Source organism: Anopheles cruzii, chromosome X (genome assembly GCF_943734635.1).
Source record: "Anopheles cruzii chromosome X, idAnoCruzAS_RS32_06, whole genome shotgun sequence".
NCBI classification, from domain to species: Eukaryota; Metazoa; Arthropoda; class Insecta; order Diptera; family Culicidae; genus Anopheles; species Anopheles cruzii.
The window spans coordinates 5205042-5231566 of NC_069143.1; the positions used below are offsets into that span (position 1 = coordinate 5205042).

Consider the following 26525-nt stretch of genomic DNA (forward strand, 5'->3'; position numbering starts at 1 on the left):
GTTTGGGATTTAATGGTCCCATTGACTGTTTGGGTTTCTTGAGGAAACCACTGGGGAGCTTCCTGAGATCGAAGGATCAATGGTTTTTGTCAAAATTGGTTTTTCCTTACACTAGATGTGTAGTTCGGTATCCATCATTGAACGGGGCACTACTTACCTGAACTGAGTGGTCTGGTTGCCAAAAATCAGCTTGTTCGAGCCAGCGAGCGAAATGTCGTCCTGCGAATGATGGTTGGCTGCCGTGACACTACCCACGTACTTCGCCATCGGCTTTTTCACGTACGGTGGATCGTACTTAAGGCGTGTGGTTTTTTTTCTGCTCCCACCCCCATCCCCATGCCGTTCCCAACAGTGTTTGTGTGTGTAATTGTAATGGGATGGTTTTTTTATTGTCCAAAAACATGCCGAAACAATAAATGATAGATTCGGAAGGAAGGCTCACGATCACCACACGTATAAAGTAAGTACGAAGTTGACACCGAATTTTAAGTTTTATCCGGTCATTATCCGAACAAGCGGTGGTAGTGATTGCAGCCCGAGATCGTAGAGTGTGTGTGGTTGATGGATTCGTAAGGATGAAGTTATCGTTAACCGTAGTGGAAAGTAAAGACCGGAATCGAGAAATAGCGAAAGAGAAGAGAGAGAGGGTTGGGGGGGCGGGGGTGTTGGATGGTTTAGCGGCATGTAACATAGTGTATATGTGTCAGGGGTGTTTTTGAGTGTATGTTTTGTGCGAAGTAGTTTTATCGATATTTTTATCATTGTATCATCACACATCATCATAGATTACGCGTTTGGATTCCCGTGTTACGTCATCACGCACATCAGTTGCATGGTCGACGGGAACATGAAGTGAGAGTGGGATAGATGAAGAAGGTGTGGAAAAGAAAGAAGAAGCACAAAATCACAGATCAGTTTTTGGAGTTTGTTGGCGTGGGCAAAAACTGTTGATTTTTTATCGCTTTTTTCTACAATTTCAAAATATGTCGTATATAATTTAAATATTGTAGGAGAAGGTGTTCAATTAGAAAAAAGAGGGCTTAGATTAATAAAAAGTTCATTATGAAATAAATACAAGGGATAATGAAAGCTGGTTAACAAATAAATAGGAAAAGGTTAGTAAGCACTTGGAATAGATAAGCCAGTAGGGTGGAGTAAAATATTATTTAAGCAATTTGTGGTTTTAGTTGCCCATATATGGAAATGAGAAAGGGGTTAAGAGGAAGGTATCCGAATGAATTTGATAAGGTGAATTAAAAAAAAACTGAACATCAGAGTGCTGCAGGCCAGTACCACTCGGCTGTGTGGCTGTCGAATAACGGCGATACGGCAAAAAATGCAAAAAAGAACAGGAGAAAGTTGGTAAAACAATGTCAAAACCATACATTCTACATTCATAATAAGCAGCGAATGCTGGCCAGTGCAATTGTTAATTCCTAGAAAGTAACCAAACTTTCTAGTCGATGATTGCCTTTACAAATTTTGAAACATATGAGTTGGTTTGGCTCCATTCTATTTTGGAACCATTTCGTATTTGCTATCATCAACAATACAAATATTGTAACACTTTTGTTTTCGCATCTTCTTTACTAAACTGAACATTTAAATACATCGTAGTAGCAGAAGAGAAGATATAAATATATAGATATAAACAACCAATTTGGGTATAAACATACATTCCTGGTTGACAGCTAACTTTATCATTACTAGCTCCTCTAGAATTCAACTTCTTCGAAAGATGTTCTGTTATTTCTTGCTCATTTGCATAGCCTTAAATGGGATCCATCAGCAAGTATTTGTACACTTTTGTATCGATACAAAAGAATGTTGGTTTTTCATGATTTATGTATTTATAAAATGATTGGTTGAAAATTACAATTCGCATAATTTTAATGATAAATTTAGGGTGCGAGACAAGAAAATAAGATGTACGACTTTGATAGATTTTGTAAAATTATTGAGTGTGGTTATTATAATAAAAACGGACACTACTTTTCGATTAATTTTATACATAAAAATCAAATATGTCCGACAATTTCCGATTTTAAAAACCAAGCGAGCCTGTTGCTTTATTTTATTGTTTGGTAAGAAAATAACTGTTAGATTTAATGAACATTTACACATATTTGTTTAAATCACCTTTAAGACGGAACAATGTTGACGGGGTTTGCTAGTCTTATACATTTATTGAATTTATTGGTTTATTTAAAGGATGTAAGTTTTTCTTGCATTCGCGCCTCAATAGGCAATCGTAATGGCAAGTCAATTTTATCGGAAAACGTTAGGCAGGAAAAACAAAAATTGAATAAGTGTTTTTTATCGTTTATCCTGGTGGCTATCTTGAAGGTAAGGAAATAGGGGTTTTGTCTACTGTTTAGATTTACTATATTGAATTTGTCTCTATAAGAATATGCGGCAATAAAACAAACAAAAACGGATGCTAAAGGATCGGATGAAGAAAATAATCAATAAAGGCTAGCCTAGCCTTACCTAGCAATTATAAAGTGCTTAAACGAAATTTTTATAGGATTTTGTGAACTGTGCCATGCACAGTTTGCAGAGCGAACGTATACGCTACGTAGCAATATAGCAAATATTACATGGAGGCAACAAAAAAAAGCTGGCGAGCAGGTCTCTTTCGGCTATGTCATTAAACAGCCAGTATACAAACTGACCTGGTAAAGAAGATCGGAGAAAAGAACAAATCCATTAAAAATGAGAACCGGACATGCGGTACAATATCTGTGTACTGGACCCATGCACATTTACAGACTTGGGAAACAACAATGCTTATTCTTTACATAGGTTAAACGTTGAATTACGGATGTGACTAACTACTACACCATATAGGTGACTAATTACTATTAAAATATCAAATGTAATAAAAATGCAGCTATATTAATAGTTACGATTACTAGTTATATAATAGTTTTGTTTTCTCCCTATATTCCTTTTGCCCGGAAAGGGAAAGCATTAGAAAGTTAGTAACAGTTGTAGTATTGTTAGGCGTGTAGTTGTTGTTGTACGTTTCCATTTGAATTTTTTCGTTCCATCGATTGAATAAGCTGAGAGTTTTTGAGCTTGTGAGCCATGTTTCAAAGAGGGATTCGAGATACGAGAATGAAACGAAACACCAAAATTAAATACAATCAGTGACAAGCAAACAGAACTTGTAAATGAAATACGCAAAGGAAAGGGATAAATATTAGAGATATGCAATGAATTAAAATAAAAAAAACTGCTAACCAACGATTCTTGCGAAAACGAAGGCTTAAAGGATGTCAATCAAAATTATTATTGCAGGATATGAAAAATTGTTCAGGAAAATTGAATGTGAACGAACATGAATGTGTCCGATAAATATGCACCGAACAACTAAATTCACGGTGAAAACAGATAAGCGATATGACGATTGATATAATGGAAAACTTAAGCAGAGAGAAAAACATGAGAAATCAAAGCCAAAATCAAGGAAAAACTAAATAATAATAAACATCTGGACAAGGATAAATAGTGAAACTTGATAGAGAACTAAAATAATATACCCAAGCACATTGTAGCAAACCAATCAATGTGATATGTAGGTAAAATGACTTTTAAATTGAAGAAAATAGCACAAAAAAGGAAACGTATGAGAACACTCACAAGGTATTCGTAGGGATAACAACCACTTACTAACGAAGACGAAACATCGAGCGGAAAAGCAAAAGTGCCATGTACTTTTTTTTGTAATAAATAATAATAACTAAAAGCCACTGTGGCTAATGACTGAACGTATTGAAAATGACGAAGGAAAAAGGCAATGTAAAAAATAAATTTTGTGTTATATAATAATTTAATCATAACGAAACTATAGAGGTGTTTTGAGCCTTGCGTAAGGCTGAAAGTAGAATACTATCCTCCAAAGTCAACGACAATGTGATCGGCGATGAAACGTAAAATGATAGTAAGAATAAGAATAGGTATAAGCTAGGCTAAATAGTGAAACTTTTAGTACCGTTCTATAGCACACAGGCATCAGGCCTGTCTGTCAGTTCTGTAAGCAGTATCTTTCCATCGACATATAGCCACGAGGAACCGAAACATGGGATGGGGGTGGGGTTGTATCAGCTTAAGCGTATCATATATATGGTATCAGCGGAAAGTAGTCAAGTAAATTTTCAAAAACCAAACTTAAATTCAACACGAAAAAAGAAACAAACGAAAACGCAAATTTATAATTGTATAGTCTCAGTTAAAGATAGTAACAGCAGTCGTTGTGGTGTTATTAGCAGTAGTGTTGACAATACTTCAATGTGCTTGTTGTAGGAGCTGTAGCAGTAGTAGGAGTACATATAGTAGTAGTAACAGTAGTTTACAGTAGTAATTAAAGTAGTAGTAGTAACTTTGGTAGTAGTAAATTTTATAACAATAGTGAGAAAAAATGGAAAGACAACCGAAACAATCACTAACCTTAGGCACAAGGAGAAGTTATTATGTACTACAACTGACCTGTAGCACAAAGCCATCAGAGCAAACGTTATAAAAACTCCACCAACAACCGACATTAAAACACCGACTAGAAACACTGTGTTTGAACCGTGATAATTAGCTGTATTAAGCAGAAGTGGCAGTTCGCAATAGGAATAAGACGTACAACCGATCAACGCCATAGCAGATGTTAAAAATGATTGCCATGATGTGAAGGACGTAACAGAACAATATTCATGATGGTGAGGGACAGTATGGCGTAGTGGTTTATTAATTCGCCATCATCGGTTGGGATTCGAGTTTTTGTAGTTTGTTTATTACCCATTTTTCCCCACCGGCCGTTGTTCGATATGTGTAAGTACAAAACATGTCATATTTGATTGGCATCACAAACAAACGCACGTGTTTTAGGTGTCGGGTTGGTTTGAGATGTATGGTGATGTGCGTCCAACAAGAGACGGCGTTGTCGTTAGGATGGCGGTGACATCGTCAGTGGTGGCAGGGCGGCGCCGAAGTGTGATTGAGGGAAAAACATCGACGTGGCGCAACCGAAACAGAATAAATACACCGTAGAACCCATAGGCAAGATGGTTATAATCGAGGAAACCGAACCACAGTGCGCCACACAAACCCCCACACACCAAAATACACATACGCGCAAACAATCAAAAACACAGTCACACACATGCGTGCAGCGGGCCGTTGAATTGGTTAGACCCATTCCGATGAATGTTTACGGTTATCGGTAGCGATTGGGTTAAGTTGATCGGTTAACGTGTTTTGTTCCATGTTTTGTTTTCCGAGTTTTCCAAAAGTTTCTCGAGAATTCCACATGAGATCGGTTTGCAGTTTTCATACAGCGACGCATTTTTCCACACGAAGGGTTTTCCACGAAGTTTGCATTCGTTTTGCGTAAGTGTGGGCAATCGAGGGTAGATTTGATTTGTTTTTTTATATGGCAATGAAAGAAAAAGAAAGAGAAAAAACAGTTTAGTAATGTTCGTTTTGAATTTGGCGTTATTTGTGGGCAAATTTAAAAGGAAAGCTTATAACTTCAAAAGACGTAGAAAATTGACATAATATCAAAACAACAATAAACCCCAAAAATAAATGAAAAAAACAGTAAATTATTACGCGATGAAGCACTTGCAAAAGCGTTGTTTGATATTTAAGCACTCTTCTCAGAACTGCGCTTTTGTTCCTCCGTCTTACGAAATTTTATGTTCCTCAGTTTTATGTTCTATGTGGTTTCGTTTTAAACTGTTGCTCATGTGAATGTGTGATTTTTCGATAAATAAAGGGCTGAGAGAAAGCTGTATCCTACAGTATTAGATAAATTGGGTGCTAGTATTAGAGTTAGTGCTGTAGGCTGTGCTGGTGATGTTTTAAGTTCGATACTGTAGGCTAAACTGACACGTATCATTAGGAGGTTTTAGACGACTATCAGATGGTTGAAATACTTTGATTTGTGAGTTTGGTTGGTGAGGCTAACACGTATTTTCAGTTCACAGATTTTTGCACCTAACACAAGTATTTCCCGGCCAAGACTTTGGTGACTTGTGATGATGTTTAATTAATCAAAGTCACAGCTCAGCTAAACTCGAGATTAATAACAAAAGAACTGGTAGGCCGTGCGAACTCCGAAAGAACTGGCGCGATATTCGGAGTCAAAATATCGGTTATTTTGATACAGCCGTTTTTTTTACCCGTTCAAAGTAAGTCGCTACAAGATAGCCAGAGGCCAGTATTGATGATGGCGAGTTTCTAACTAACATGTTTTAGAAATATCCAGAACTTTTACCCAACAAGAATAGCCAATTCCTTCCAACGTTATGACAATGGTAATCATAGTGGTGTGTGTCTGTTTGCGATTTTTGTTTAAGCAAATGTAAATTAACCTACTAACTACGTATACTAATTGTATTTAAACTATAATTTAGGGAATGAAACGCGGACCTGCTTTTACAAGCAATACTTTATCCGCACCGTATGATCAGTATACAATTGTAAGGCAAGTCCAAAAAAAAAGTATAAACTTGCTGTTTGTCGTACGGGTGTCTTCATAATCCCAGTCCTCACATACTCATCTGAGACATGGACTCTATTTAAAACTGACGAAACCCTCTATGCCGCGTCCAAGAGGAAGATGTGCTCAGATTGATATTTAGCTTCGTATGTGCGGAGGGACATGGAGAAGCCGCTACAACAGCGAGTTGTACGCAATGTGCGTTGTGGATCGTGTATGCGTCGCCAGGCTCCAGTGAGCTAGCTATGTCATGAGATTGGTGGACGACGTGCCAGTCCGTAAAGTTTATTTAGGCTTGAGATGGGGGACGGGACAGGGACGCAAAAGCGGCTGGAATCGAGATGTGGTGGACGAAGACACTCGACCCCGAGCGGTGGAAGGATTCCATAATACAGGCCAAGACCGCTCAGCGGTTATAGCCGGATAAGTTAGTAAAGCAAAGAAGACTTATTGAGGTAACAAATTCCTCTTGCTGCATGATCGACTATCCTGTACGCTAATTTTAATAATCTATAGAAATGCTTCTTTTTCCTGGCAAGGCAATTTGATTAGCGGTTGCTGTAGAGGTAAGAATACAGGGTAGTCAAATAAGCGTTCTTTTTTTCATTTGGTTATAACAAAACGGCTTTATATTTAATGATGCTTAAACTTTTGTTTGAAAGGTTCATTCATTCTATTTATGTACAAAATATAATTTTGGTTGCAGAAAATTGGGAAATATGAAACACTTTTTTCCAAAGTGGTCTTCAACTAAAAATTGCTAGCCTGAAGCTACATAAGATACCTATTATTGACTTGACAGATCAACCACTCCTTATACTGGGAAAAGATGCTTGGAAGATTCGAAAAACAGATATAACCAAGAAATCGGCCAGTAGGAAGCAAATGACGTCTGTTAAAAATTATTCCGAATTTTGAATTTCCGCAGTTACGTATATTCCAAATTTAAAAAAATGGAATGCAATGAATCTGTATTCAGTTTTGTGTGAAACACAAAATTAAGCGTGCGGTCGCATTCCGAATGTTGACTGTGGTTTATGGTAAAGCTATTTTGGCCCAAAGAAGCATTTATCGGTGGTCCAAAATGTGCTCAGTGTGCGAAGAAGATGTAAAAGACGAAGAGGTTGAATTTGACGGTTTCGCTTACAGTTTCCTTCGATAGTCGGAGTCGGAGAACAATATGGACGTTGGACATTAAACACGCAAAAAACAGAACAAACGCATTGCAGCAGGTAAGGAATTCAGCTTCCGACATCGCGTGATTATGGCAATTAAAGCCATATTCACCTGGTTTGATTAATGATTAATCAGTGAATCTTATATGCAAAATGCAGTCGGTGTTCGTTTGGTTTATAATCGTGGATTCGTGGATTAAAGTTCGGGGTTTTGCATAGTGTAGAAGTATGGTTGTATGTACGGTTTTTTTTTAAAGCAAACCGAACCGGTTCTGATACGGTAACAACAAAAACCGGAAAAACGTACACGGAAGGTATACAACAACATACATGAAGAAGGAGTGAGATTTAAAACGATGAGAAATCCATTCATAATCATTGACTAGATAAGATACGTACAAAATACAACATACATACATACATACGTACATACATACATACATACATACATTTCCATACATACATACACATATACCATTCCACCATTCGCTTACAGCGATTTAAAACAACATCAGAATAATTTTATTGTTTCGAGTAGTATGGTTTTAAATGTTTCTACGCAACCAATGCAATGTTATATTTGAACGTAATATTGTACATTACTTTCCGCTTCAAAGCAGTATAATTAATGTATTATATTGACAACATACGCAAATAGAAAAAAGAAATCAATTAACTTTATGGGTTAAGAAGGAGCACATCACGAATGATACACAGCTGAAATCAAAACAAATCGTGAGAGAAATTGTACTAATATGATTCCAACTTGAAGCAGATTCATATAATCTAGAAAATATTCAAGAAAAAGAGTCATATATCATAAAAAAGTAAGGATCTCAAGAAAAAATAAGGTTCAACAAAAAGAGAAAGTGGGAGAGATAGTTGAAAAAAGAAAGAGACTAAAAAAGCAAAAAAGTAAGGAAGCTTTTGAGCTTCACAAAGATATTAAGCCGCTGATCGATGCTACGCAGTTATTTAGAAAGTTCTATACGACCGTTTAGCATTACCCGTTAATGACGGCTATAATGAACCAGCATAACAATGTACCAGGAGCGAAAATTGTATTAGAAGTCGAGTGAATGACATTTGATACTACAGGGTGTTTCTTTAACGATGCATGATTTCATTTGGTTATGAAACGAAAACGGCTGAATATTTTTCGATGCTTGAACTTTTATTTGAAAGGTTAATTCATGACATTAATGTATAAAATATAATTTAGGTAGCAGAAAATTGGGAAATATAAAAAATTAATTTCCAAAGTGGTATATCGCCAAATCATTCTTCAAAAGTACATTTCATTGAAGATCATTTCCACCTCGGCGGCTATCTTAATAAGCAGTATTGTGGTTCAGAAAACCCACATATCGTGCAAGAGAAGCCAATGCACCCACAACGAGTGACTGTTTGGTGCGGATTTTGACTGACTGGTTCTTCCGCGAAATTAAAGCCGAGAACTTGGACGGCATTTGGTTTCAACAGGAAGGCGTTACGAGCCATACAGTGACAGCCACAATCGATATTTATGTTATGCGAACAAACCAGCAACTATAGATAATCTTAAGACCCAAATTCATGTTGCTATTGCCGGAATAGGACCAGATACAATCGAAAATGTACTCAAAAATAGGACGACCGAATGGGCTACTGCCAAACCAATCGTGGTGGATATTTGACCAAAATTGTTTTCCATAAAAAATGTCTTGAGCTTTTCAAATAAATGTTCAACCATTCAAAAATATTGAGCCGTTTTTGTTTTATAACCAAATAAAATCATGCATCGTTAAAGAAACACCCTGTATATATCGTTGTGAACTAGACTCAAATCTTCACATCACTTTCTAGAGTACAACGTTAATTTCAGGTGTACCAGCTAATTGTTTGAATACTGCGCTCTAATGCTTTCAACCAATCAACCAATAATTGTACGGTAACAGCATCCAGAATTCGGTCACTCGGAACGCAGATTTTGAATTATGTTTAAACCAAATAGCGATGTATTGAACAGGGTTTTCATTTTCTTTTAAACTATTGTTTTAAAATACTGTATTCTTGTTCATATAAGACATTTGCACAAGTTATTAGACTTTTTCCAAACCTTTTTTAAATTTTGTCAAAAATATTAGACTGTTTATAAAAATACTAGCTGTTCCCGGCGCGTCGTTGCGCCTCATTTCATCCTTTTTTCTTTATTGGGAGGCGTTTCAGAGGACTTTTTGGTGACGTATCCGATCAGCTTCCCTTTCGCTGCCCGTTACTCCTACTTTTCAGACGATCGGGTTTCGTTCAGTTCACCCACATTTTGTATGGGAGCCCCCTTTGTAAAGAGTGGAGGGGTTTCAAACATTCACCACAACATTTCCCCTTCCCAAAAATTCCCTTCTGCCGAATTTGGTTCGATTTGCTCGAAAACGTTTGTAGGGACGTTGCTTATGAGCGTTACGTATGGGCGTTACGTATGGGACGTTACGGTACGTTACGTTTGTATGGGAGCCCGTCCCGAAGGTGTGGGAAGATCAAACTTTCCTATTCACAATCCGGGGTCACAAAACTATGCTGTGCAAAGTTTCACGCGGATTGGTTCAGTAGTTTTGGAGAAACAGACAGACAAGCAACCATTTTTATATAACACATCGTTCAATAAGTCCCGAGACTAGCGTAGAAATGGCGCTAATAATGCCTAAGTACCAACCTTCAGATGAGGTGTGTCAAAATTTGATGTAATTCGAAGCATAACCAAGAAAGCTATAGTGACGCTACTTTTGAAATCCTGAAAAAATGGACCAAAACGAGTTTCGTGTGTTGATAAAACATTGTTTTCTAATCAACCTTGTGTTAAGAATCAACCTTTCAAATAAAAGTTCAAGCATCGGATAATATTCACCCGTTTTTTTGATAACGAAATGAAAAAATTGCACGCTAATTGGCTCACCCTGCACATTAACAGATAACCAGTATAACACTGTATTTGCTAAGAGCCGCGTTCAGCTTGTCTTTGTATCTTTGCTTAAGTGGCAAAATAGTTACAGATTGTGAGCTCTGTAGCCATCAGCGTGCGATAAAAATTCATAACGTACCACCACAAAGAAGTTTTGTTTTCAGATTAACACATGGTTGGAATGAGACAAAATGTTAGACAATACATCATTAAATAACAAAACAAAAGCCATATGGAAAAAACAAGAAATTTTAAAAATAATAATGAACGTAATACATTAAATAGACGAGAAACATTGATAACGCATGGAGCACGGAAAACAGTCAAAACGCAAAACTAAGAGAGTAAGAGAAAAAGGAAGAGCGTAAGATGTGTGTAACAGCGAAGAGATAGTTGAGACTAAAATCTGTAAAAAGGTTCGATTGTAGTGGAGCGTATGACGTAGATAATTGAGCAGAAACGAAAAGAACAGATAAATAGTTAACAAACATAGTTTTTTTGTTTGATTTTTTGGTTGAAGTTCGTACCTGTAACAGATGGCCATTAATGCGAAACAGAGGAAGACACATTTGACGATTACCACCAACATGATTACCATGGCCAAGGTGCTTACTTTACCCTGATCGTAAGCTATGCCGGTTGCAGTGGCGATATAGCATCGGCATCAGCCGTATTACGGGTTTCGATGGAAGTGAACAGGCAGGCGGACGATCGGGTGGCGGCATTATATTGGGTGTATTGCGGGTTGAGACAGGATCAAACCAACGAAAATAATTTGTTGGAGGAATTTCGTTTCATTCCACGCAAATACATATGACGATAGAGACGAACCGTTGATCGACGACGACCGGATGATGTAGAACGAGGATCAATGAGGTGGTGAGTAGATTAGTGGTGATGGAAAATAGTGTATCAAAGTTATAATTTATGAAAGATATAGGGGTTAAAGAGTGGTTTGTTGCAACAAGTACAAGAAACAAATAATTCAATCATTAGTAATGGTCAGTAAACGTACGGATTGGGAGATCGAAGTGAGATTTATGAATCGGCGTTTAAAATAAGACGCCAGAGAAAACGAAAAAAAAAATGAAAATGAAAAGGTAGTGAAGATAAACATTACAATCCAACACGTGACGGTAATGGACCAGTCCATTGCGTAACATGGCAATTTTTATCGGCACAACCCTTCAGTCGCTTGTTTATGTGGATAACAACAGCGCCAGCCGCTGCGCTTGCAGCTTTTGATTCACCATATTTGCAGTCTGCTCATTTGTAGGTTTTGGTTATTGTTCAGCTCTTTAATAGTACCGTTAGAAATGGTAGTGATAGTAGTAGTAGTAGTAGTAGAAGTAGTAGTAGTAGTAGTAGTAAGGGAGTTTAAATATTACGGTTACCATTGTCATAATGTGGCGTTCAACCATGTTTCGATTACGCGCGTTGTTGACTAACTTCAGCAACGCATAGGACAGTTTTATAGCTAGAGATATGTTCGATATTCGATGTTAATAAAACGAGGAACTACGCCCATCGCAATTCGGATCACAAAATTTGAATTACACACATATATGCACAGCTTGCTAACAGGATCTTCTTCGCCTACATGTTTGTAGAATGCGGTGCAATGTGATGTCTGATTAAGGGCCAAAGGTAAGGGTAAAAGGTAGTGGCAGCGAAAAGCAGCCTCAGGTGATCTCAGGTTCCCTTCTCAGTTTGTGCCAGGTGGCAGACCAGTGGCTGGTGAGCTACGTCCAGTGAGATTGTTTACGGTGGACTCTCTACACATAGAGAAGATGGCGCTAAAAGTCAACTCACAAAATGAGGGAGACGAGGGGGAGAATACTCACAAAAATTGCTTTGCAAAAATTGAAAATTTTGAGGCTTGCTCTGAATGTGCTTATCTTAACTGTTAGGTGGTAGTGGAAATACTTCTCACAAACTTTCGGTTAGATCGCAGAGACTATAAAGGTGTGGTGGTATTGTTAGTGATAAAGGAAGATGATCTGTTAAAATTTATCTCATTTTGTATGGTGCTCTGTTAGTGCCTGTATGAGATGGTTTTGGATCGTTTAGTTTTGCGAATTTGCGCATGTACGAGGTGTGATCAAATTTTTTTGCAATTTTCGAATTTCCGCGGGCGATACGTACATCCGATTTTCGATTTTTTGTGGCGTTGGGTTGCTACACATGTCAGTGACTGATGGTTAAAAGATCGTCTTTGCAGCCCTCTGAAAAAAAATTGAACCACCGATAAGCGCTGTTTTTTTTTTATTTATTTGTTTATTTGTTTGTTTGTTTTGTTTGTTTGTTTGTTTGTTTGTTTGTTTGTTTGTTTGTTTGTTTGTGTAAATACTCATTGGCCAGCATCGGCTAGATGAACAGTGGTCTTAATAGGTTCACCATAAACCACAGTCAACATTTCAATTGCGTCCGAGCTCTTAATTTCGTTTTTCGCTCAAAATTTGATAAAGTTTCTTTGCCATTCATTTTTTGGAAAAGGAAAAATCGACGATGAGTCAAAAATTGACTGACTACTCAAAATGGCTGAACTTTTCTCCATAAGTCACTGACATGTGTAGCAACTTAACATCACAAAAAATCGGATATACGTAGCCGGCGGAAATTTTATAGTTTGTAAAAAGTAAATTTTTGATCACTTCTCGTACGTGTTCTGTTTTGCTGTATCGGCACTGTACTTTTGGAGGCAACAGCATCGCTCGGCCAGTAGTGTACCGTAGTGTAAAAAGGAAATAAAAACTAACTGCACAGTTTTGTTCAAAATGTTACCCACAAACATAAAAACACCTAACGAAAAATGAAAGCGTCATCCAAACTCAAGATGTACTGAAAACTTGACAAGTAACACGTACTTCTTATGATTTTTTTCGTACGTAGCGATTGAACAAGTAACTCGGGTAACGGGACCACTTACCGTAACGCGTTGTTTTCTTCTCCATCACGATCGTGCTCTCGGGCGTGGTGGACGTTACCGGGGACGGAAAGGTCGTAGTGATATGCGCCTGTATCGAGCAGTCTGGTCCCGTCCAGCCAAACTTACAGAAGCATTTGTTCATATTGGTGCAATCCTGCAATTCGATGCATCGAAAAAAAGGTTGTGTACATTTTGGAGCGAGGTTCGCCGAGTCACGTGCTACTCACTCCGTTGCCGTAGCACTCAAGGTTGTTGTGATTCGTTGGACATTTGGTTTGATCGATGTATGGAAAGATGCTAACGCATGTCTGATTTACGCAGATCAGATTATCGCCACACGGTGTACCGTCGCGCACCAGACCGAAAGGCGGTGCATTTGAGTTGGTGCCGGTGATAGACCTGTTTAGAGGATGCAGTGAGGCAGTGGAAACAATGAATAGAAAGATATTGCTTGCTTCCTTATGTGGCTATTACAACCACCGAATGTTTATGCCCTGCCACACAGATTCCCTCGAATGACTATCTATCCTTATGGACGGTCTAAGGATGGCCTTTGCGGGTTGGTTCGTCGACTGCCATTCCCATGACATTACCAGCCCACCATAGCCTGGCGAAATGTATACGCTATATGACAGTAAGGTCGTTGTATAAAGCGTACAGTTCGCTGTTGTCGCGGGTACTTTAATAGGAACCTCCAAATATATAGAGCCAATCATCAAACTGAACATCTTCCTTTTAGGCTCGACTAAAGTGTGTTACGGACAAAAACGAGTCAACTTCAACTTGACGCAGTATTTGTAATAGTGCATCAAAAAATCCTGTACACCTCTCATTTTAAAGATTTTGTTTGTCTAAAATCATACGTATTATTCGATTTTGACATTTGGCCTTCATTTGTGGAAATGGCGTCGAAACAAGAGGAGCATCGTCTAAAAACTTTGCACCGTCAGCGTGAAAATCCGAACTACTCGCACGCCAAGTTAGCGAAATTGTTGAATGTGGCCAAATCAACGGTCACCAATGTACTAAAAGTATTCGGAGAACGTTTGACGACAGTCAGAAAGACTGGATCAGGTGGAAATCGGAAACAGAAGACCACGAAAACGACGAAACGGGTGATCAGTTGTTTCAAGCGCAATCCCAAACTCTCCCTCCGAGATGTCGGAAGCAAGTTGGAAGTATCGTCTTCAACCGTGCGATGAACTACAATACGAGCTAGTCTAGCATTCTAGAAGAAAGTAGTGACTCCAAATCGTGACGACAAGCAAAACATGTCGGCCAGAAAACGATCGCGGAATCTGTGCAAAGAGATGTTAACGAAATTTTCTCCGTAGTGCAGGATGATGAAACCTATAACAAGGCAAACTTCAAACAGCTTCATGAACAGGAGTATTATATTGCAACTGAAAGAGGAAAGGTAGGAGAGATTTGCAAGAACATAAAGCTGTCGAAATTCGCAAAGAAATATCTCGTATGCAGGCTATCTGTTCCTATGGTTTAAAAAGTGGCATTTTCATTGCGATCGGGACCATCAACCAGGAAGTTTATGTCCGAGATTGCCTAAATGAACCTCTGTTGCCTTTCTTAAAAAAGTACAAAGGTTCTTTTCTGTTTTGGCTTGATTTAGCATCTTGTAATTATGGAAAAATGGCCATGGAGTGCTATGCCGCACACAACGTCCAGGTGGTGCCCAAAGACATGAACCTTCCCAAAACGCCAGTGCTCCGCCCAATCGAAAAATATTGGGCAATCGTCAAGCGGAACTTCAAAAAGACTCTTAAACAGATATCAGTGAGATGGAATTAAAAAATAACTGGCGTTCTGCAGCAAAGAAAGTGACCAAGAAAACGGTGCAAAAGTTGATGAAAGGGGTAAAACGAAAAGCTCGGCAATTTGCATTCCTTAAGACGGAGGACTGAATGATATTGTTTTACATATTCTGTATAAAATTAGATTTCAAAAGAAATATGACTTAATTTTTGAATAATTTTTTTGACTGATTTACACATTTTTTTGTTTGACTCGTTTTTGACCGTAACACCCTTTAATAGTATTTTGACCAGTTTTGTACAAAGTCTCAGATGTGTGACTGTTGGGATTATAAAGGATCTGCAAAACCCCAGCATCGACTGTCTCGATACGAGGTGCGATTGAAATAGTTTCTTCCAACTGTAGAATGTCCTGTTGACTGCTAGCATTCAATGGAGAGATGGAATGCAGCAATGGAAAATTGTTAGATGTTGGAAAACTTACTTGCACTCATACTCGGTGCCTCGGATAGAGATTATGGCGCGGGAGTTTAGATGGTCGCTGCAGTCTTCCACCGGTGTCCGGTCTCCGTCCTTGCACTGTAATGAACCGCATAGAATGTTTCTGGAGCGACAAAAACATGTAAAAAATTAACAACAAAGAGAGAGAGAGAGAGAGAGTGAGAGTGAAAGAGAGATACAGTGAGTGACAGAGAGAAAGAGAGAGATAGAAGGAAAAAGTAAAAGCAGTTGTGATGGCTACCATAGACTGTTTTAGTACTTACTCTGGTTCGCATTTGACGTAGTTGTTGCTGATATCCTTGCCACAATGTCCAGTGATTGAGCCTTTGGTGTTGAATTGCTCGTAGCACACACGATCGGCGCCAGTTCCACTGTAACCCCACACTCGTTCACACTGAGCGGCTTGCGTCGGACACACTCCATTGAAACAATAACCTAGATGATTCGCCACAATAAAATGTACGGTAACCGAGAATAAGCGCACATAAAATGGTATAGCCGTACCCTGAAACACTTAGATAACTACGCTGTAGCAGCAACAGCTGGTTGTAAATCCCGTGATGTAAAAATATAATATTGTGTACAAGGAGCCGAACCGGAATCTCTCACAGCCTTGGTGCATGTATACATAACCATGCCAACTTAATCATTTATCAGAATTGCGTTACTGGCACAGAAGCATATGGAAATCATCGGAAAACTTCTATGATGATTATGTAAAGCCTCTATAAAGTTTGATAATTTTTTTCTACGCTAATACTTTTGCTAAAGATGGATTTTAAGGTCTCCAAGAAGGCTATATACGTTAAATGGTGAGAAATTTATTTGTTGTGCACTGCTTTCAAAATATTGTGATTTCCATGTCAAGGTTTTTCAAGTGATCCTGAATCGAAACAAGTAGAAGATTAATGCGACACTTCGACGAAAGCGCTGGGGATTCGGAAAATTCGAGCTGGTAGGGTCTGCAGTGACCATATGGTTACACTGCATAAAATTGTTGAACAGATCAACGAATGCCACGAGTTTTTTTATTTGCTTTTCGTTGACTACAACGAAAAAGCTTCGGACTGTAACGTTTTCAGAAACGAAAATCTGTGGAGTCTCTCTGAAACTTTCGAACAAACTGATTGACCTCCTATCAGCTCAATATAAGGCTTTTACATGCAGAGTCTTGTACAATAGAGTGTAGCCTCACCTAGTCATGGTTGCGGCTGGTGTTAGGTGAGGTTGCCAAACATCGCGCCTAATGTTCCTCATCACTATGGATGAAATCATGGTGGATGCGATTGACCGTGAACCGACTTGTGGGCTGATTTTAAATTTTATTAGAACAAAGAACCTTAATGACTTTGCTTTCGCCGATTACACAATGATCAACATGGTGTTCTGATATGGACAGTCCCATCATTAAGGCCCACAAAACCAACGCTCAGAATGTCGGCAGGATCACTCTTTCAAATTTCCAGTAGCAGGTTAATCAGTGAACAGGCTCGAAAGTTTCCACCGTAATAGTTAGGTAGCTTCAGATGCCTTTTGTTTTGTAAATATTGTGCCGTTTGTGCCGTCAAATAATGTCCACTTTTCTCACAAGCTTACCTGTGGTGAATCCGGTAGAGTTCATCCCACACGGGTTCCCGTTTTTCTTGTGCACATCAAGTGGACACTGACCAGAGTCACCGCTACAGTACTCTGGTAGATCGCACTCGTTGTGCGCATCTCGGCATATGACGCCCGGTGGCTTTAGAATACATTTATCACAGCAGGGACCGGTTGCGCACTGAGACTCCTTTTTCAGCTTGCAAGTTATGCCGTCACAACACGGGTCCGTTTTGTCACAGTCAAGTGCGCTACCGCAGTCACACTCCTCGTCGTCTTCCACGATGCCGTTTCCGCAGTTCTTCCGCAGCTCAACCTTTGCGAAGAAGTAGAAATTGAGATTAAAACTTGTTTAGAAAAAAAAACTTGAGGCAGAACTAAAATGTTTATGTAAATATTTTACGCTTGCAGGTGGACCAATTTAGATATCTTCTATATATATAAAAATGGTTGTTCGTCACCCGTCTGTCTGTACCACATTTTCTCCAAAACTACTGAATCAATCTGCGTGAAATTTTGCACAGCGTAGTTTTGTGACCCCGGATTGTGAATAGGAAAGTTTGACTCTCCCACACCTCCGGGGAGGAGCCCCCACAAACGTAACGTACCGTAACGTCCCATACGTAACGTCCCGTGCGTAACGCCCATACGTAACACCCATACGTAACGCCCATACGTAACGTCCCACGTCCCATACAAACGTTTTCGAGCAAATCGAACCAAATTCGGCAGATGGGAGTTTTGGGGAAGGGGAAATGTTGTGGTGAATGTTTGAAACCTCTCCCCTCTTCACAAAGGGCGGGCTCCCATACAAAATCTGGGTTAATGTCAGCAAAGCTCGTCAGCAAAAACTGGCGTTTTGCAGCGAAGAAAGCGACCAAGAAAACGGTGCAAGAGTTTATGAAAGGAGTAAAACGAAAAGTTCGGCAATTCGCATTCCTTAAAACGGAGGGTTGAGTGATATTTTTTTACATATTCTGTATAAAATGAGCTTTGAAAAGAAACATTACTTGATTTTTTAATAAAATGTTTGACTGAATTACAATTTTTGACAGGCCCACCCTTTGCCACAGTGTCTACTTTCTGTAAAACACACGGTCTAGTTTGCATTAGTGCTAAGCAACCTCAATAAAAAATACGATTAAATATGTCGTATTTGCACCTCTCGTTATGCGTCTTTTAAATTACCTCGTTTGGCTTGTTTAGTAAGCAGAGCCCGTGTCCGATCCGCAACGCGTCGATGTAGTCTTGTCGGCTGCACTCAGAGAATTTATACGGCTGGACGTTCTCCAGGCCGACAATTGACTGAGACATGATGCAACCATGCCAGTCACGACAGATGCACTCTTCGCCTTAAAAAGAAGAACATATGGAAAAAACAAGTTACCACAGCGTTGAAAGGCATAGGCTCATGTATGTTTATTCATATACTGGTCCATGATATAATGTTCATTTACTTACGGTTATCATCGTGGCCCATGCCTATGTTATGTCCGATCATGTGTGCCATCGTTCCAGCGAGCAGATGCGGCTCATAAGGATTCATATCGACGCTAATACCGACTGCTTTCGGTGTACAGACGGTCTCCGGCACGGACATACCGACTTCGCCACCGGCAAATGTCTCTCCTCTGTGGAGACAATTATGAAATAATGGTGAAAAACAACATGACTTCTGAAAATGTTTGACGAACAATGGTGAGCTCACTTACGTTAATAGCTGGGTGGTATCTTTATCAATTTTATATAAATTCCTAGATGTATAGTCGTTAAAATTAGATATTGCTTTACTAATATCTTTACCGCCGTCGATCTGAGCCTGGTTTTGACCCTGCCACGTCTCGATATATACAACCGACACTCGTGTATTTAGCGTTCGAAAATACTGTGAATGAAAGAGAGAGAGGAAGACAAAAAGTAAATAGATTGTTGATGCAAATTAAAGAATTACAATAGGAGAGGTGCTATTATGTAGCAAATATAGGGGTATAACAGTGCTCTATACCGCCTATAAGATCTTCTCTTTCGTTCTGCAGGAACGACTAGTCCCATGCGTTGATAAGATAGTTCGCAACAGTCACGGAGAATTCAGAAGAGGAAAGTCTGTCACTGTTCAGATTTTCACCATGCGGCAGATCCTTCAAAAGATGATTGACTACAGTCAAAACACCTACCACCTCTTCATCGATTTCAAGGCCACATATGACACCATAGCCCGAGTAAAATTGTATGAGACCATGACTTATTTCGAAATTCCTGCCAAACTTACCAGACTTGTTAGAATGACCATGACCAACGTCACAAGCCAGGTAATGGTGGATCTGATCCCTTTGCTACCACGAAGGGATTGCGCCGAGGGTATGGCCCAGCCTGCCTCCTCTAATGACGTACTAACAGGTGACCTAAAGTTCGCAGTCATCTTGAGCTTCACCTATCTAGAGCCAAAGGTTAGCACCAACAATGACATAACTGAGGAGATTGGCGCTAAGGTGCTAGAAACCAACAGATCTCCACCGTCTGAGGAAACTATTTCGCTCACATCTCGTGTTGAGACGGTCGAAGGTGGTGTTAAACAGAGCCTTTTTAATTCCAGTACTCACATACGCATCTGAGACATGGACTCTGTCGAAAAACGATGAATCATTCTTAGCCGCGTCCGAGAGCAAGATGCTAGGATTGATATTTGGCCCCGGCGAGTTGTACGCAATGTACGACGACCTTACTGTCCTGAAGGAAAGCGGTCCGTTGATGAGGATTTGATCCTACAGCAGGACAATGTCCAATCCATAAAGTTGAAATGGCAATGCAGTATCTCGAAAGTCAAAATATTGATGTTTTAGACTGTCCATCACAAATCCTAGACTTGTCCTCTTTCAAAAATATTGACGGAATTTGACGGAATTATCCAAGAGCGCTATGCGTATTATGGGCAACACGAAGGGAAGAAGGGCGTTTCGTAGCTATTGGTATCGCAGAAAAATTTATGTTATATTTATTGTTAGATAAAAATGTTGAAACACGAACACTTACCAGATCAGCAATGTTGGCCACCTGTATAGCATCGTGGACAACTTCTGTGCGTGTGCTGCCATTGCGCTTCTGGAACATAGCCTTGTCGATGATAAGGGCCGTCTCGATGTACTTTGTGGTTTCACGCACGTCGCGCTTATACCGCACAGCTTCACGGCTATCAGCCGGGGCCACAAGCTCACTAGCTACGAGTCCAGCGTGATGGTTGCCGCGACGGATTGATCGCGTACGCCACTCGAGATTGCCGGAGTTCGCACAGCCTTTATTTGATTTTGTACGTGCTTCAAAGATAACATGTGGATGTTTCTGCTGAAACGAAGGGGAATCTGTTTTAGTATCATGTGCTTGTCTAGATTTACTTGGAGAGTGATGTGCAGCGGGTAGTGGGGAAGAAAAGGAGGAGAGGATAGTATTTCGACGTGACTTTGTACATGTTTATGTGTTGCCAGCGCCGTACCGAAATAGAAATTTTATTACATAAAAAAGACGATGACACATCAGAACATTTTCTTAAAGATAATTGTCAATTAAAGATCTTGACGGGAAATTACAAATGCCAGAAGCCATCGATGGCATTTATATTTTTACATTACACTTACTTTGTGAAAGTAGAGCGAAAATAACGTGTATGTCTAATAGATGTCACTCCCTCGTGAGCTCCCAACAAACCAAAAGCTTCAGACTTCAGAGGGTGTAACGGAGGCTTCAGAGGGTGTAACTCAGGCTTCAGAGGGTGTAACGGATCCAGGAGCGACGAGCAACCGTAGAATCTAGCTTCTTTGGGTCAAGAATGAGCTAAATCGAGTTGATTTTAGCGAGCAACAAAGCCTGTCACTGGCAGTTGCTGACAGAAGCCGAGAGTAATCCCTGAGGCATACGGACCGGTTATGACTCGGCTACGAGGAACAGTGACGCAGTAGGAGAGTACCTGTACCTGAGTCCTGTACGTATTACTCAGTAGTGTACGCCTCCAACGGTTCCGACGGCTCCTTATTCATTCAATCATACGGCGGCCGATAATGCCGCCAGACCAAAATCCGCACCAAACAGTCACTCGTTTTGGGTGCATTAGCTTCTTTTACACAACGTGCGGGTTTTCCGAACCCCAAAAACGACAACTCTGCTTATTACCATTGTCATCGAGGTGGAAATGAGCTTTGCCGGACCTGGTGTCTCTATTTTAGACAAGAGAAATGGCATTTTGGTCGTTTTTCGGTCAATGCATGGTTGAAATTGATCATTTGTTGTCAGCAGCGATCTGAATTAACGTTTTCATCAGGTTTTAAAAGCTTGTGATGCATCACGTCTTTCTGGTGCCATCAGAAAGTCCTTGTTTGGAGTCTTCCGACGCTCTTTCCTTGTTTGGCTGTCTATTTGGCTATTTTGAAATTAGGCTATTTTGAAATTTTTAACCCACTTAAAGCACTGCGATATTCCAAAAACAAGTCCCGACAAGCAGTTGGTGCGATCCTGAAGCAGTTTTCTTCAAGAGGTAGCAGAAAAAAAAATCCCCGCAAAACATCATTTTCAGGCACACAAGTTGACAAAGTCTAACCCTTTCAAAAGATCGGTTGCTAAGTAAGTTAATTTGTTTGAAACCCTGAAATCATTTACCTGATGTCAAAACAAGGTGATGTTGCCAAAAAAGCAAAACTAAAAGGTCTAAATCGACAGGTAGAGACATCTTTTTAACAGTCCGATTCTCAACTTTTAGACCGTACGCATACGCATAAGAAACGCATGTTTTGGTATGGTTTGTTTATATGGTTTGCTACAATGGCTTGTTGAGTGCCTACCAAATCTTAGAATGGGATTTTTACAAACAGTGCTTTCATTATCACCTTTATGGACCTTTATTATTTCGCATAGTGCCGTCAATATTTTTCAATAACATCCGATGAAGGTCGGATCACATTAAGTATGATTCATTACTGTTTGATCCTTTCCATTAACGTGATAATCTTCTGTCCTTCACAAAGGTCAAATCAGCTATTTCACTCATAAGCTCAACTCATCAGGACTCACCAATGCATTTTTAGGTGTCCTGTCTCCTAGTGTCTCTAGGCAAACCATCGGTATATAAGTTCCCCATTGTGTAGTGATAGGGTGTTGATTGTTGCAGGACAGGAAAACATAAATGTGTTGTGTCGCGTAAACGCACGACAAACAAAATAAGGAGAGAGATTGAAGATAGTGAATATAAACTACTTCCGTCTTGAACAATCGACTACATACCGATAAATCACCTCCGTAAAATGGATGAATAACAAATGTTTCGTTACCAACGTGTATCACACCGCTGACACCGTTACAGGTGTGAAAGGCTGCACTAGCTCCTGGATAGTCCTTTACGGTACCGTGGTAGTAGCAGTGTTCTATTTCCTATGAATAAACGAGATAGATAAAAAAGAGATATAAAATTTGTCGCTCATTCATTTCTGTACACAGTTCGTAGGCTTGGCGCATTAAGCATGCACTCGTCAGTTATTATATGCCAACGCTCACCTACGAAAGAAATCTACGAGACGACAATGACATGGCATCAACAAAATAATGTTTCATTAAACCCCAAGAAGAACGGTTAGGGGTTTAAGTCACGGTTAGGGGTTTTGGTGCTATCTAGCCTATCTTCCAAAGTCCAACAACTTGTCAATCATACAAGTCGGCTTTTATACATTTGCCAGGGCACTATATTGTAGACACACACACCGCTTTGCGAAATTTAAGTGATTTTTCACAATTCGGTTGAACAAAAATAATATAGCGGAATCAACCAGCATTGTTGGCATCGTGCGTTCAGAATTCTCTTTTTATTGCCCTTCCAACTCATTATGACGCAAAAACCGAAAGGACCGAAAACACAACAACAAGTGTCATGTTTCTAACACAACGTCTGAAAAGTCCCGGTCCTAATAAGGAAAAAACGCGTATTTTTTGTTCAAAATTGGTTTTATTCATCCACGCTATCTCCATCAAGAGCCACACGATCATTCCAGCGCCGCTTTAACTTCTGTAGAACGATGTATCTTTCGCCTCAAAATAGGCGAGCAAACTTTCTTACCGATGTGCATGATTTTGACATCTGCGAACAACCAGTAGTCACTGGGAGCCAAATCTTGTGAATGCGGTAGGTTTGGGAGTAATTCGAAGTTCAATACGAGGTGTTTTCAAAAAGTAATGATAATTTTGCATTTACGCGGGCTACGTTTTTTTGGTTTTCAAGTTTTTTGTGGCGTTAGGTAACAACAACCTGACTTGTGACGGTCATGGCCATGATCATTTGAACAAGTCTGGTAAGTTTGGCCGGTATTCCGAAATTAGTCATGGTCTCATACAATTTTTCTCGGGCTATAGTATCATATGTGGCCTTGAAATCGATGAAGAGGTGGTAGGTGTTCTGACTGTAGTAAATCATCTTTTCAAGGATCTGCCGCATGGTGAAAATCTGAACAGTAGTAGACTTTCTTCTTCTGAATTCTTCGTGATAGTTGCCAACTATCGCCAATAGTTGCCGCGTAAATACAAAATTATCAAAACTTTTTGAACGCACCTCGAATAATGAATGTTACCTACTGTGCCACAATTATTGCGATGGTACTTACTCGATGTGAATCCTGAGCGAACCCGCTTGGTAGATAGTGCTTCTGTACAATGTTAGGAGCTAGTAATTGTCTGTAATGTAGAGGATATAAAACAAAATTTGACAGGTATTTTTGTGTAGTTATTAACGATCGACCCCGCTGATAGAGCACTCAGTAACTCTCGTCGCTGTCACGCAGCTGGCCGGGGTTCGAATCCCGGGACCGGTTGTCACGCAGCCGGCCATGGTTTCGATTCCCGTTCGAACAGGGGGGTTGGCGCGCCGGCGTGACAGGGGGGTTGGCGCGGGGTTAACAACCCTACACGTAAAAACGATCCGTTACGAATAGCACCAGAGATATTAACACTGTCTCCAGTGCAGGCCAACATCGCGCAGAGGTTGTAGCGCCAAATAAGAAGTTATTATCGATCAAAGCTTATATTTTCTAGTAGTTTTTCAACCGTTCGAGATTTTTATGCTTTGCTCAATGGAATTCGATCACATTATTCATTTTCCAACATGAACAAATCTGATCTAGACCTATGAAACCGAAACGTGTAAACATATGGCTCTAGCTGTCAATTAATGCTGTATGTATAAATGCTAAGGAAAAGAATACAGGTCTAAAATTCAAAAATCAAACTTTTTTAAAAGCCATCACATATTTAAATGAATTGAAATGAAAAGTTCTATTTTATTCAAAGAATCGCCATCGCTAGATATACATCTTTCCGATATCTCTGTTTTAACGTGAATGTCACGATTGTCACGTCGGAAGAATTCTTCGTCTTTTGAAGCAAACCAAATAGTGATCCAATTTTCGACTTCCTCGTGGGAATCTAAGGCTCCACCAACGCGTGTCCCATCGATGAAAATAAATCGGATGGGGTTAAGTATGATGAATACAGCGCGTGGAAGAGAGGGTTTCCATTGCATTGATGCAGAGCATTAATTTTTTCTTGAAGCAGTTTGGCTTTGTGTCGACTAAACAAGGTGGTATGCCGACTTTTGTGCTTGAAACTTACTAATTGAGGACACTATTGACTTTGTTGGTGGTTTCAGCGCTTCAATTCTTACTAGAATGTTGTTAAATGGTCTGAAGTACGATTTTATTCACAAAAGGACATTTTTTTGCCCTGACACTCCAAAAATTCTAAAAATTGCCAGAGAAATGGGAGAAATGTAAAGCTACCGATGGCAGATATTTTAAATAAAGTAGAAACTCTATTTTGATGCAATAAACCCTTTTTTTACAAAAATACTGTTTCATATTTCTACATCTGTTTAATAGTTTATAATTGATATAGTTTAAATACTAATAGTATTGTATACTATTATAAATTTAAGACTTCAGAAGAATTCAACCGAATAAGAAGAACAAGTCAGTCGCGCGATCTGACGTTTCAAAGATAGTGACTTGAGGTCTTCTGAATCTTCTGTTCACAGGACGCTCACTGAATGGATGTACTTACGTATTTAATTCCAAATCTAATCGAAATTTATGATTAAAAGCCTTTATCAAAAGTGATGTTCGATGAAAATGTTTCCCCGTCTGAAAAACAAAGAAAGAAGAAAGGAAAATTAGCGAATAATACTTTGAGCAACATCGAACGAAAATGTAGCAATACATAAAGCGAAGTTGACTATGTTGTTTTATATTTGCTGGATTAATTCAAAATCCATCCTACACACATCTACTCGAGCCTCATAGCACATGGTCTCAAAAGTCCCGGACCTAAGAAAGAAAATCCGTGTTTTTGTTCAAAACAGGTTTCATTCATCAACGTTATCTCCATCAAGAGCCACACGATCATTCCAGCGCCGCTTTAACTTTTGTAGAATGATGTATTTTTCGCCTCAAAATAGGCGAGCAAACATTCTTACCGTTGTGCATGATTTTGAGATCTGCGAACAACCAGTAGTCACTGGAAGCCAAATCTTCTGAATGCGATGGATTTGGGAGTAATTCGAAGTTATGATAGTTTTGTATATACGCGGACTCCTTTTTTCGATTTTCGATTTTTTTGTGGCATTATGTTGCTACTCATGTCGGTTACTTATGGTGACAAGTTCGGCCATTTTAAGTAGTCAGTTAATTTTTGACAGCTTGGACGTGTTTTGGCTTATCTTCTATTTTTTTTTATCTTAGAAGAACGGACCGGCCCGTATTTATAAGGGTAAATTGTTGTTGCATATCAACCATTTGACCAGGTTTTTAAGAGTTCAAAGCAGAAAACCTTGTTTTGATTTCACCAAACCCAAGCAATTTTTTCCGTCTATACTGATTACACTCTGAGCTCCCGCTGATAGAGCAGTCGGTAACGCTCGTCATCGTCACACAGCTGGCCTAGGTTCGATTCCCGATACCCGCGTGACAAGGGTGGTTGGCGCGGAACCAATAACCCAGCCCCTGAAAACGAACCGTTACAGAGAGCATCAGAGATTAACATTGTCTCTGATGCAGGATTAGACCGACCAGCGGTTGTCTCCGAATAAGACGATTTATTTGGA

The 26525-nt window shown here is 39.5% G+C and overlaps 1 protein-coding gene across 1 annotated transcript in view; it reads right to left on the bottom strand.

Annotated features, from left to right (window-relative positions):
- The window catches only part of LOC128268731 (uncharacterized), a 53787-nt gene that overhangs the window by 15718 nt on the left and 11544 nt on the right, over positions 1-26525 (bottom strand). The window contains exons 5-18 of the mRNA XM_053005965.1: positions 25487-25566; positions 24037-24106; positions 22670-22816; positions 20435-20743; positions 19117-19289; positions 18866-19035; positions 18593-18756; positions 17405-17720; positions 16072-16243; positions 15792-15911; positions 13766-13937; positions 13539-13692; positions 4453-4591; positions 158-316 (exon numbers count right to left, since the gene is read on the bottom strand). Coding sequence (XP_052861925.1) covers positions 158-316; positions 4453-4591; positions 13539-13692; positions 13766-13937; positions 15792-15911; positions 16072-16243; positions 17405-17720; positions 18593-18756; positions 18866-19035; positions 19117-19289; positions 20435-20743; positions 22670-22816; positions 24037-24106; positions 25487-25566 — 2345 coding nt within the window. The remainder of the gene's footprint in view (positions 1-157; positions 317-4452; positions 4592-13538; positions 13693-13765; positions 13938-15791; positions 15912-16071; positions 16244-17404; positions 17721-18592; positions 18757-18865; positions 19036-19116; positions 19290-20434; positions 20744-22669; positions 22817-24036; positions 24107-25486; positions 25567-26525) is intronic.